Source organism: Atta cephalotes (genome assembly GCF_000143395.1).
Source record: "Atta cephalotes unplaced genomic scaffold scaffold00035, whole genome shotgun sequence".
In the NCBI taxonomy this organism is placed as follows: Eukaryota; Metazoa; Arthropoda; class Insecta; order Hymenoptera; family Formicidae; genus Atta; species Atta cephalotes.
In genome coordinates this window covers 555,002-568,336 of record NW_012130099.1, presented here as the reverse complement: position 1 = coordinate 568,336, position 13,335 = coordinate 555,002, and the positions used below count along the sequence as shown (strand labels likewise).

The window sequence follows — 13,335 nt, the reverse complement described above, 5'->3', positions numbered from 1 at the left end:
CTTTACGTTAAACAAAACTAACCGTACGTATAATAGTAATTACTTAACGTAAGAGTAGTAGTAACGTAACTACTTAACTTTACTTACTATATTACTTTACTCCTCCCTCCCTCCTCTCTCTCTCTCTCTCTCTCTCTCTCTCTGTTTAATTGGGAGAATTAAAAAGAAACTAGAAAAAGACAGAAAGCTTTTCAAGTGTTTTCACTTTGGACGATTTCTAATTCACGTTAATTTCAAAATCAAATGTTATTTATAATTATACATATATATATATATATACATATGTATATTGTGTTGCATATACTTAAACTATTTTATTACATAAAATGAAATATAAGATAATAATATAAACAATAAAATTTCCGAACGCGAATTTCTGAATTCTGAAACAAATTACAAGTCATTCCAAGCAGATGCCTGCGATCTTTACGGGCGATTAAATATTCCGTCAAACAAAGTGACCGCGTCGATCCATATTAATTTCGAATATATTATTCGGGCTATATCATATCTCTTTGTGAGATGGCTGGGTGCGTCAAGTTGGTTGAGGCTATGTCTGTGTCAAGTTGGTGCCAAGAAGTCTACCGGCGCGCGCGCTAACCAGCTGCATCGGTAGACTGCTTGCTGCCCATACGCGGGGCCTCGCACTCCCGCGGGGCCCCGCACTCCCGCAGAGCCCTCCGGGACCGGTTATACTTGACCCAGCGCGCGATTCGTTGCGCGCTGCGCCCGAGACCGGATCGCGCTGTCCGCTACCGAAAAACATACACGCGCACACGCAACGACCACTCGAAAGCGCACGGCTTATCACAGAAATGGTAAGACGAGTAAATCGATTCGATACAGGGAAAGAAGAGGGAGTAGATTGGCAAAAATTCACAGAGATTTATGAAACTTCACGGAATCAGAAATGGACATTTATATGTAGATGAACCATCGAGGAGATGCTTACCTTATTTTTCATTTATTACCCAACCATATGTGTTACGCAAGCCTCTTGAAAAATTGCGGAATCAAGGATTTACAGAAGTGAAAATTCTACTTTTTTTTTGTTGAGGTTTCTTAGAGAATTTATCTGTGCGGAACAGATGATCAATGATGTTCTGTAGATCGAGGGAGTTAACACGATGGTATAAAAATGAATACATTCTATTCTTGAATCACATCATTGTTAGCACAAATAAAACGGAAAAAATATTCCCTGATTTTTCCCAATCACTTTTTAAAAAAAATTCCCTGACTAAAGTATAAAAAGAGCACTGAAAGAAACAAAGACCAAAATTTTAAATCGTTATAACTGTTTCATTTTAATATTTAAGAGGGCAAATTTATTTTTAAAATTTTACAACTTTTCTTAAGTAAGATTTATTATATTTTATATTGTATTTCTTTACCTCAAAATATGACTTTAACGTGATATTATAGTAGATAATTTCCTGTCTATAACGCTAATATCAATATTTAAGAATCAATAAATCTTTTAAAGATTTGTTATAATATTGTTTGTGTTCTTTAAATTTAAATTTAATATTAAAAATAAAAAATTCAAAATGTTACATCCAATATGACTATAACATTTCAAAATATGAATATAAAATTTCAAAATAAAAATAATGAAAGAAACAGCGCAATCAGTGCAATAGTGTGATCTAATATACAAAATACTACTTAACAAAAAATAGGGAAGACTTTGGAACACGCTCAAAATTTTGCAATATTCAGAACACTGTAACTTGTAAAAAATCATCGCAAAAAAGTATTTTAAAGGTTAAAATTTCTACTTTCGAAATTGGTAATTGATATTTTAATTAACTGATTCTTTACGAAGCTATATCAATACAAATGAATATTCATCAAATCTAAAATTTTGTACAAGGTATCAAGGATACATCAATCTAAAATTTTTTACAAAGATCTATGGCATGAAATAAAAATCACACAAAAATGCGATTTACAGTCGAAAGAGTGAATCTTTACTTTCAATCTCTTTTTTTTTTTATTGAACATTGTATAATTTTTTTTCGTCGAGTTATTGGTCTCGTTCAGCAGACTCGAATGTTGCGAAATTTATCCGAAAAATATAACAGTATATATGTATAGCTTCTCACTTTATATAGATTAATAAATTCATTGATTCCCTGATTTTTCTTGATACGCTAACAATTTCTTTTTTTCTTTCTCTTTTAATTTTAATAATATAATAGCTAAGTATTCGGTCATACGTGTATCTGACAAATTTCAAAATCAATTTTCTTGAAAAGAAGACTTGTATGAAAAGAATTAACATTACTTTTACATAAGTGGAAGAATTAACATTTCTTTTTTCAAGTGGGGGGCGCATTAAAAATTCGTCTAATTTTTTTCGCCGTTTTATTTTGAATACATTTTTGCAAAAATATCAAGTGTGATATTGACATTAATATACATTTACATTACGAGGTTGCACAGTTGAATTTTTATAATTACTTAATATTTATACATTAAAGTGTTTCAATCATCTTGCATTTAAAATCAGCAACAAGAAATTGTACACAGATAATTTAATCATAATTGTGCTCAATTGTTGGTTTTTTTTTGTTTGCGCGGAGGAGAAAAATCTTCTTTATCCTAACCAATCGCTTAAATTCCAAAGAACATAACCGGATGACCGGAAGACGAGGCCCGAGTTCTTCGAGTGTGCGGGATTCGATGCCGTTGTATCGCCGCATCGATGCCAACGACATCGCCTACCCGCTAAAAAACTCCCCCGTAACTTCCTTCTTAAACTTTACGAAAAACGCTTCGGATCTCATTTCTTTGGAGCGTCCTTCAGACTCATGGGATACTGACTGCCCTGCATCATGCTCGGGTTATCTCGTCGCATATTTGGGATGAAAACGCTACCTCAGTCCGCTCAATTGTTGATTTAGGATTGGTTAATAATGATTATTCAATATGAATAATGAGAAGAAATAAACATTTATTCAATAATATAAAAAAATTATTTACAATGATGATGCTTATAATTAATAAACTACTTAACATATTTCTCCATAAATTTACGATGAAATTCGCTTCGTAGAGAATCGTTAATAAAAACATCATGTTTCTTTTTCGGTTCGGATCGTGCACAATTTTTAAAGACGACATCATCGTCCCATCTTCTTCGTACTTTCATATCTACTCTTCCACTTTGTGAAGAATAATTCAACAAAGGATTTCCTGAAAGGATATTTTCCATACGTATTCTCTCCTCTTCCTGACGTTTCTCCATTTCCTGCAAAATAATAAATATAAGATAAATATAAATATAAAATAAATATAAAATAATTTTTTATTTTTTAGACACGAAAGATACAGAGATAACAAAAAAAGTAAGCCAACTTTGAAAATACTCTAATTTTTTAAAAAAATCCTTTGAAAAAAAGAAAAAAGTATAAGTCAAATGCATAAAAAGGTATCGAAAGGAATTACATTCTTCTTAAAGAGACCGAGTGGTTGGAAAAATCGATTTTTTTTATTTCATTTTCGGAAAGTTGATTGTCTTGAAAATACATTGCCAAAACTATTCATAGAAATAAAATAACGGAGTAATTCACGATTAACTGAAATGATGCACAGATGTGCGTTTGAGTTTCGATCTCTCGCAGCGCGCCATACGGCTGTTACTTCTTCGAACAAAGAAACATCTGTCGTATTTCTGTTTTTTTCTACATTTCAAACAAGAGAATGAATTATGGCCCAGGAATAAAAAAAATTTATTGTAAGTACTAAAAAAAATAAATATTCTAACTCAAAATTTTAAACGCATTTTTCTCGAAACGTGTTTTTTCAAATTTGCTGACATTGTAGAGAGAAAATGGCTTAATCTCTGATCGCTGCTTTTTAAAAATTTATTACAACTATTCTCCATACGGTAAACCCAAAAAATAAGTTTTTCAAATTAAATAAATTTTTTAAAACAATAATAGTAAATATCGTCTACAGAAATGAAACTACGCGATGAATTCCGCTCAAAATTTGAGACTAATCAGTTGAGAGATGCTACTTGTCAAAAAGTAATGTGATATGACACTGCGAGTATCCTTTGACAGATTTTCTAAGAACTTATTGACTTGCCCTCGTATAAAATGCAAATAAAATATAGGTCTAAACCTAAAATAAACTGTAATCATTTTTCCATACAAAATTCACAAAAAATCGTTGATTTTTTGACCCTCTAAACCATCTGGCTCCCTTAATAAAAAAAATACAAAATAAATGCAATTAGTCAAGTATTTCATTACATAAGACACATAAAATGGACCGAAAGTGACTAAAATAGTTAATTGACTTATAATAAAGAATAAATTTGGCATGTACAGGTCACATTAAAACATATATTTTTATAGTGGAAATTATTTGTAATACGCATTAATAAAAAAGTTATTACAAATAATATCTTTGCAGATATACACAATGAAGAAAATTTAATTGAAAGTTTATCGATATCAAAACTCCGAATAATTAGTAGTGGCATCGCGAATTTAACAGCAGTGAATATATATGCAGCGAGACACGTTAAGTGGCCTGTTATATATATTTTTATGCACTTGATGTTGCAAAGCTACTGCGTCGCTTGATCTTTAATGTTGCATACTAACTTTCTTAGCTTGTTCTGCTGCTCGTTCTTTCTTGATCCTTTGAAGTTCAGCCAAAAGCGCAGCAGTATCATCTTCATCACTATCAGAATCGGATTCTTCATCATCAAGTGGATCATCTGCATCTAAGCTGGCGGCAGGAACTTGATCTAACTTTTGTCTTTTTGTACTAGATGCAGTTGAATCCCTGGATGGTTCAATGGCACGACGGCTTGATCCTTTATCCTTGTCTATCCGCTCTCTTTCTTCCAATTCCTTTCTAAAGTCTCGATTTCGCAATTCCTCAATTGTTCCTTGACCATGTTCTCTGTAGAGAAATAACAAAATTAGTATTAAGAGAAATTCATCATGAACAATTTTTTTTCTTAGAATTCTTGTGTCTTTCTTAGTGTATTTGATGCAATATTTTATCATGTCTCTTGTTAGATTATCATACACATACAACAACAAAATTTACTATTAAAAGTAACTAATTCTTGAAAAATTTATGTAATTATCAAGTGGATCTTAGAGCCTGATATTACTGAAAGGTACAAACATTATCAACTATTTTGATCAATGATATAAATACCTTAACAATTAGCGTATAATACTGTCATACTAAAAACATTGAATAAAATTGAAATTATGCTTTAGTGAGACCGAGGATGAGTACCTCCCTACTGTCTAGTTGGGAATAGCTCCATTTCTGTCTCTTCACTATTTAGCCAAGTCACATATGTTATCCAGATGGAAGTCAGATATACAATGATTGGATTGCATATCTGGCTTCCATCCGGATAACACATGTGACTTGCCTAAACAGCGAAGAGACAAAAATTAGGCTACTTCCAACCTTATTCCAACGTTTTCCTGTCTACATACTGTTATAATGTTATACGAATTGGCTGAAGATTTGAAATAAACCAAAACATTCTAAAAAGTTTGTATTGGAAGTTTTTTTTTTAATATATTTGACACATATATTTAATATATGTGAATTTTTAAGATTGTTATATAAATTGCGCATCAATTCCCGCGCTGTGTAACGCTCTCATTGTCCATAAATTATTTGATAGTTTTTTTAATCTCGAGAACTCAATTAGTATAATTTTTTATTTTAATTTCTCGCCATATGTTTCCTGTTCTTCCGAAGTTCGTTAATTTTTATCTCGGATGACATAAAACAAAAAACAAGAAGCAAAAAGACAAGATGTAAAAAATAGCAAAAAGCAAGAAACAGAAAACAAAAAATACATTGTAGAATAACCATTTACATTCGGTTTTTTGTTTTATGTCACCCAAGATAAAAGTTAATGAACTTCGGAGGAAACATGTAGTAAGAAATGCAATTATCGATAAAATGGTTGCAAAGGGGAAAAAAGCAAGAGACAGGAAAGAAATTGTAGAATAGGCTTAAGCCATTTAAAACAAACCTTTGGTTATCATAACCTCAAAAGAGTCTTGGTCATGAATAAATCGAGAGCAAGAATGCCGATTCTAGATTTTTTTATAATATGCAAAAATTAATGCGTATTATCATGAATTAAGATAAATCGATGGCAATTTCCAGGATCGATCGAATTTGATTCACTGCTTACCTGTACTTAAGTTTCGTGTGCGACGGCAAATCTCTACTACTGTATTGCTTTGATATCGCGCTTAAGTCTTTCTCGCCTCGTCCTTGTCCTCCTCGGGCAGGTTCGAAGGTCGGTCTTGCTGCCGTTGTCATGTTTTTGTTTAAAAATCACTTCAACGAATCACAAAATTGGATCGGATACAACAGGCAGCGACAAATCTATACAGATCTACACAGATTACAGGACAGGACGCGAATGAGAAATTGTGATGACTCACGATTCACGAATGCGCTTGATCATAGAATATATATAATGAGAAGTGCCAGCTCCATGTCAAACGAAGGAAGTCCGATCGCTGCGCCCTTAGTGGTTAGGCTTGATACTGTATCAAAATTTACTGCCAGTGCTGAAAATGTATAGTATACGTAACGTAAACTGTAGATTTTCAGCGTTAGCAGTGAATTTTGAAACACAGCCTAGATAGCATGTAAGGGTGTTTCAAAATTCGCGCCCATAAAGTACAAGATGTAATACTTTATCCTAAAAGAAACAACTTTTCCAATTTGCGAAATTGCATCTGATAAGTAGTTTTTAGATGTGTTTGCATCACAAATCGGAGGCAAATCCATTTGCTCTTTTACTTCGAAAATCGTTTCGATCGCATCTTTCTGCACATCTCATCTGCGTTCGGTATTAAACACAAACTTTTGCATAACGCATAGTACATAAACGTATCAACTAATCAGAATCTTTTCTTTCCTCCTATTCCATGAAAAAGAAGGATTTCAATTGGTTGATTTCTTTATGCATTATGCAAGAGTCTGTGCCGCGGCCATTAATATTTCTAGAGCCAATCGAGCTGCTCGATTCACTCCGGATTCAAAGACCGAGCTTGCAGAGCTAATACAGATTTTCGCGCCTAAATTCATCTATACATTTATGATAATGTATTAAACTGATTCGTTAACACATAACGTATATTCATCTCTTTTAATACTTCTATTTTACAAGTAACAATATTTTACAAGTAATGTATTTGAACTGTTAAGGCCGCAGCACAGACTTATGCATAACGCATAACTCATAATCCTTCCTTTTCTTCCAATTAACAGAAAAGAAGAGCTTTGTTTGGTTGATTCTCTTATATACTATGCATTATGCGTTATGCAAAATATGCTGCGGCCTTTATAATGTCTGAGTCTACAAATGTTCAAACAAATGCTACCTAATAGAAATTGATAGAGTACATTATGGCCCGTATTCAAAACGCACTTTTATCGATAAAATTCTATAGTATGTGTAATGTAAATTATAGCATGTTAGCGCGCTAATATCATTGTAAGCGCGTTCTGAATACTTATGTATAATATTTATATAAAATTATACTATGTATAATTTTAATATTAACGAGGAAAGTAAGTTTTTAATTCTTTTCCTCTTTATGAATTTGAAGTTACGTATTTGAAAACAAAGAATTTGCTAGTTGATTTTTAGATCAAAGCTTATGTTGCATATAGTATGAAATAAAATCAAATTATATTAATATATTAAATAACGAATATAAATCAAGTGATGTAACTTACAAATTGCTGATAAATTTATTTTGCAATGTAATATTTTCTTTTAAGAAAACACACCTTGCATATGAGTGTACTACATTCATGTGTAACGATCTATTTTTAGTATATAAGACTATTATCAGATTCTAGTAAAGACATTTTCAATTAATATTTTTTATTTATTTATAAAAACAAACAATTTCAATTTATAATCTAACCTTAAAGGAAAGTTTACAGCTTTGTAGCGTTCGGAATTAATTTTTGGCACTCGGATTGCACATTGATCTGTTCATTAGGTAATTAAAAAAAAATTGCGAAAATTATAAAATGATAGAGGAATTTTCAATTCAATTTTTGATCAGGAATAGCGCTATACAATTAGTGAGTTGTATTTAAGATATAGAAAAGTTTGTTATAGCTTCTCTGTAAAAGTTAGTTTTTGACACTAGTAATATCTTACAATATTTTTTAGAATGATAATGTATGATTAATGTTATGTCATAAATGTCATAAACATCATAAATGAGATAGGAAAAAGCATTTATATTTATGCATCAAGCGTATTTGCACGCAACATTGTATTATATAATAAAAAAATATGTTGCATGCAACATTGTTATATAACTCAGAAGTTATTCTCTTTAAAAAATACATTGTAGTATTTCATTCATAAAAAGTACCTTATTACAAAAAAGATATTTGATACGAGATATTTCCACCTCGTTTTTTGATAATAAGATTTTTGATAATAAGACTGAAATTTTATTGTGATAGCGAATCTGGAAACAGCGCACAAATATCCTTCATATGAGTTAAGAATAGCTTCAGCATGGATACCGATTAAAGTAGTAGTATAATAATGTATGTTTATCTTTTATATCATTTATAAATTCTGTGGACATTAAAAAGAACGTGCAGTCTAATGCGAAATTGAAATTATTATAAGAGTTCATAAGATCCTTCGACTGTGTTTTGACTCAATTTTCTCTGCATATTCAGACGCTACAGAATATTTATTGTTATTCATTTTTTTAAATGTTATATAAATATTTTTTACATATTTTATATAAAGCAAAATTTAAATAATAGTGCCTTCGAAATTAAAAATAATAATAATAAAATATATGGAATGAGAGCGTTAATACAGCGCGGAAATTGATATATGCGCAAATTTGATATAAAATTCATATAATATTCACATAATATATTAATCTAAGAGTATCGATACGAATTTCTTGGACGTTTCGGTTTATTTCAAACCATCATCAGCAAGTTGTGAATAATTTTCATTGATCTTTATAAGCATTTAATCCGCAAATGTTGGAAATATATTTTAAATGAAGCCGAGGATGAGCATATTCCTATTAATGTCCTCATTGCCCGTATATTTCATTATCATTATTTTTTATATAAAATTTTATTTGAAATATTATTAAAAGATAGACTAAATATTTAATGTAATATTTATGATAAATACTAATAAATATTTTTGAATATTTTTAATTTGAATTATAATGTCTTATTAAGTATTTAAATAGCATACTTATTTACTATAAGATTTATAACAAATATTTCATAATATTTATAATAAATGTTTTTGATCATCCTATGTGAAGCGAAACGGTCATTGAAGACATGTTTAATGAACATCGAAATCACATAAATAGGAATATCATACAACACTCTATAATCACAGAGCACAATCACGATTTTTATTGGAAAGATATCAAAATTTTAGATGAAGGATTTAATAAAAAACTAATTTAGGAAGCGATCCATATAAAAAAAACAAAAAAGAATTTTATCAAAATGACACGGAATTGTTGGATCATTATATAATGATTTAATTTAGAGGAAATGTATGTGTTTTATAAATTATAAATTTGTATTGTCAAGTTTTGCGTTGGTATTTATTCTGTTTTATACTTATAACTTTTATACTTATAACATTGCGAATGAGAAACGTCCTCTCATGCATCGTTATTATATAATCATAATCATGCGTTATAAGATGGATATTGCGTTATAACGTATCGCTATGTTTACAATGTAAATTTTATCTAACTGATGCAATACATTGATTACGTTAAGTTAACATTTCGAAAATTTCACATATTAACTCGATTTTAATTAAATGACTGAATTCTTATTTGGGTATCCAACTAAATACAACAGACGATAATGAAGTTCTTAATTTTAAACAATGGTTTAATGATGATTTATTGACAGTTGTATTATTTTACAACGTATCAATTTGACTTCGATAATTTTATTGTTACACTGAAGAGAACCTAATCTTATGATCGAAATATTTATAATTGGTGATTGACATATATATTATTTTTGGTTACACATGTACAACTGTGTCGGGTCTCATTGGCTTTATACTCCTTTATTGATTTAATCTTTGGAGCCTTTTTTAATTGTTTTTAATCATGATTCTTTTTAAGTTTTTTTTTAAAGTTGTGCTAAAATGAACAACTTTTTCCTACAGTAAAATTACATTCGATAAATAATTTTTATAACGTATAACTTCATCCTGCTCTCCTGCAAAAACTACTTAGACATAATTTTACAAAAGAAAAAAGTTATTTATTTCTTTTTAACATAAAGTGTCATGTCCTGTACTCCGAATTCATGAATTTCGAATCACCCGGTATAGATATAATAATATAATAATAGTATATATAATAATAGTAGATATAATAATAGTATAGATATAATAATCATAGTTTGTTAATTAAAAAATTATCGTAAACGTAAATAAAATAATATGTGAAATAATATCGTTACGATCCTAAATTTCAAAATGCCAATGAAGTGGAGACTCATTATAGCTTTCAGAACCTTGAATCACACGCTAAATCGGATGTTTAAACGTTCTATAGATCTTTATTGCAAATAAGAGAAAATAACAAGCTTATTTATGATTTTATAAATAACAATCACTGATAAATACATGTCAAACATGTTTTTTTTTCTGTATCAGCAACGTGATTTGACACATTCTAGACATTTTTTATTAATCACATATGTGTTCATTACATAAGCATTGTTGGGAACTAAATGCTTTCCATTATATAGTAAGACATTGGTGGATTCATACTCAGTTTTCACAGTGACGTGCTTCGATCGTACGAACATAATACAACAGAAATAATATCATTTCCGAGTCAGATTTTTTTCACAAACGATAAATTACCAAAAATGTAATGAATAAAAAATTGCGAATAATGAGTTATAAATCGTATTGTCTGCAAATTATAGAAGCATAAAAGAAGAATATAATTTAATATTTTTAATTTAATATTTTTTTAATGAAATTATAAATTTTTTAATGAAATACTTAACATTGATGTTTTACGAAAAAGTTGTTTGTTATTATCTTTCAGATTTACAATGGTACTTGCGGAATTAATCGGGGTTTTTATTTTGGCCTTGAGCATCTTGTATGTTTATTATAAATTTGTGATATTTAATTTCTGGCACAAGAGAGGTGTTTTTTATGTTAAACCCGTTGTACCCATCGGAAATTTAACAGAGCTTGTAACTGGAAAGATATCACTAGGCCAGTATCTTTATATCTAATATTAACATACATAAAAATAAGAGAACTTATTTTTACGTTGTAATTTCTCATAAATTAGGGTAGACCGGAGGAACTGATTGTCATATACGGGATTGATTATCAAAATGCTTATAACTTAAATAGGACATGGCAAAAAAAATGTTTTCACTGTAGATTGCTGATATAATATTAATTTGTTATGTAAAACATCACATTGTATATTATTTATAGTGATTTTTAAGAAGAAGTTGGTGAGTAAATTTTTCTTATCATCTATTTTTGTTGTCTGACAAATCTTTGACATTATTAATTGCGATATCTCTGTATTCATAGAAAATGACTTAAAAAATTTTTGTTACAATTAATTAATCATTATTCTGATAAAGTTTATGAATACAATCTTTTTTATTAAAAATGACTATGTGAAGTAAATTGACCAAAATGAGACGAGATAAGACAATTCATTTTAATATCTTTAGAGAACACATTTTTAGAGAATATATTTACAAATATATTATAAAACAATCATATCAATCAGAAATTTCTAGACGATTAAGAGTAATAATAGAGCAGAAGTTGGTACATTTGATCTTCACAATAATATATTTCAATTCTTATATAACACATCGATCGAATGTTTCAGCTCCATTCGAGCCATCTTCAATGATGAAGTAATTACATGTGATGTTTTTGATTGTAATTCATGTGATGTATTAAATCGAAAAGTGCAATGAATTACATGACAATCAACTAATTAGTTGTCACATTTTCGCAGTTTTATTTAAAATTAAATAACTTATTTTTATGGTATGATGAATTTATGAGTAATATTTTTTTTAATATATACTTAAAGGATGTAGGTATATTAAAACATATATAATATTTCAAAATCATAAGTATTCACTTTTTTCTAAAAATCACTAATAAAAACTATGACAACTGGTCCCGATCTCCCCTATTTCTCAGTAAACGAAAATGAACTGAAATGAGTTGAAACAAATTTAAATTTTTAAAAAAGTGCACATTCGCGAACGTTGAAATAAATTCTTTTCAGTCTTAATGCATTTTTATTCGTTTTCAGGAATTGTATGAAGTACATTTCTATATTTTCAATCTAAAAAAAATTGCAGTTTTTTTAAATGCATTGCAAATATTGTTCAAATCAAAATTTTTATTAAAAATGCAGTTTTTCAATTCAATTGAATCTGAAAAAGATTTTCTATCCAATTAAATTTTTAAAAAGTGAAAATATACGAATGCTACTAAAGTACTTTGTATGAATTCAAATGATTTAAAACTTTAATCCATTTTAATTCATTCTTATTTACTAAGTTTTTTCTGTTATTTTTGTGTTATTTACTAAGTTTATAGAAATTAAGTACGGTGAGTTTGAATATTTTGTTTTTTATATTATTATATTTTATATTATATTTAATTTGTTATTTTTTATTAGATTTATTTTCAGAATCGTATTTATATCTTTATTTATATTATATAATTATATATATAAAATATTTTTTCCCAGCTAACTATAACTTTACTTTTATTTACACAATATTTCTTTCGAAGTAGTTTTTTTTAAGCAGTATACACATCTTTGTCAATATTTGATTGTAAAACGTTGACAACGTATCCCTAAAAATGACTTTAATTATTATACTTCTTACGTCCTTCCGAAAATTCTTTACGTCATCACGTTTGCAATGGCATTCAGCAGAGCAAGCAGCTTTGCAACTATTATTCTCAATATGATTCTTCAATTGGTCCTTGCTTTTGGTTTCTCATGAATCTAAATTTATAAACCAATCGTATTGAAGAATTTTACATTTGTAAAGCTTTTTCTGCTGAACGCAGCCATTGATTTCTTAAAAAAATCATTATATTTTCGTGTATGTCGGAATTATCATGATCAGGCGCAAGATCTTAAAATAATGAAATTACAATTACTCTAGATAGATAAATAATGTCTTCTTTATTTATATTTGTATGTCATTTATATTTATATGTATGCCAATTTCAACTCACTTTAG

The 13,335-nt window shown here is 29.0% G+C and overlaps 1 protein-coding gene across 1 annotated transcript; it reads right to left on the bottom strand.

The window, feature by feature from the left end:
- Window positions 1-2,939: 2,939 nt before the first annotated feature.
- Window positions 2,940-6,330, bottom strand: LOC105621607 (protein CWC15 homolog B). The gene is made up of 3 exons (XM_012203076.1): window positions 6,200-6,330; window positions 4,623-4,926; window positions 2,940-3,256 (listed from the first exon to the last, which is right to left on the bottom strand). Exons 1-3 carry the CDS (start codon window positions 6,328-6,330, stop codon window positions 3,014-3,016), a joined length of 678 nt encoding a protein of 225 aa, XP_012058466.1. The 3' UTR covers window positions 2,940-3,013.
- Between the last annotated feature and the right edge of the window lie 7,005 nt (window positions 6,331-13,335).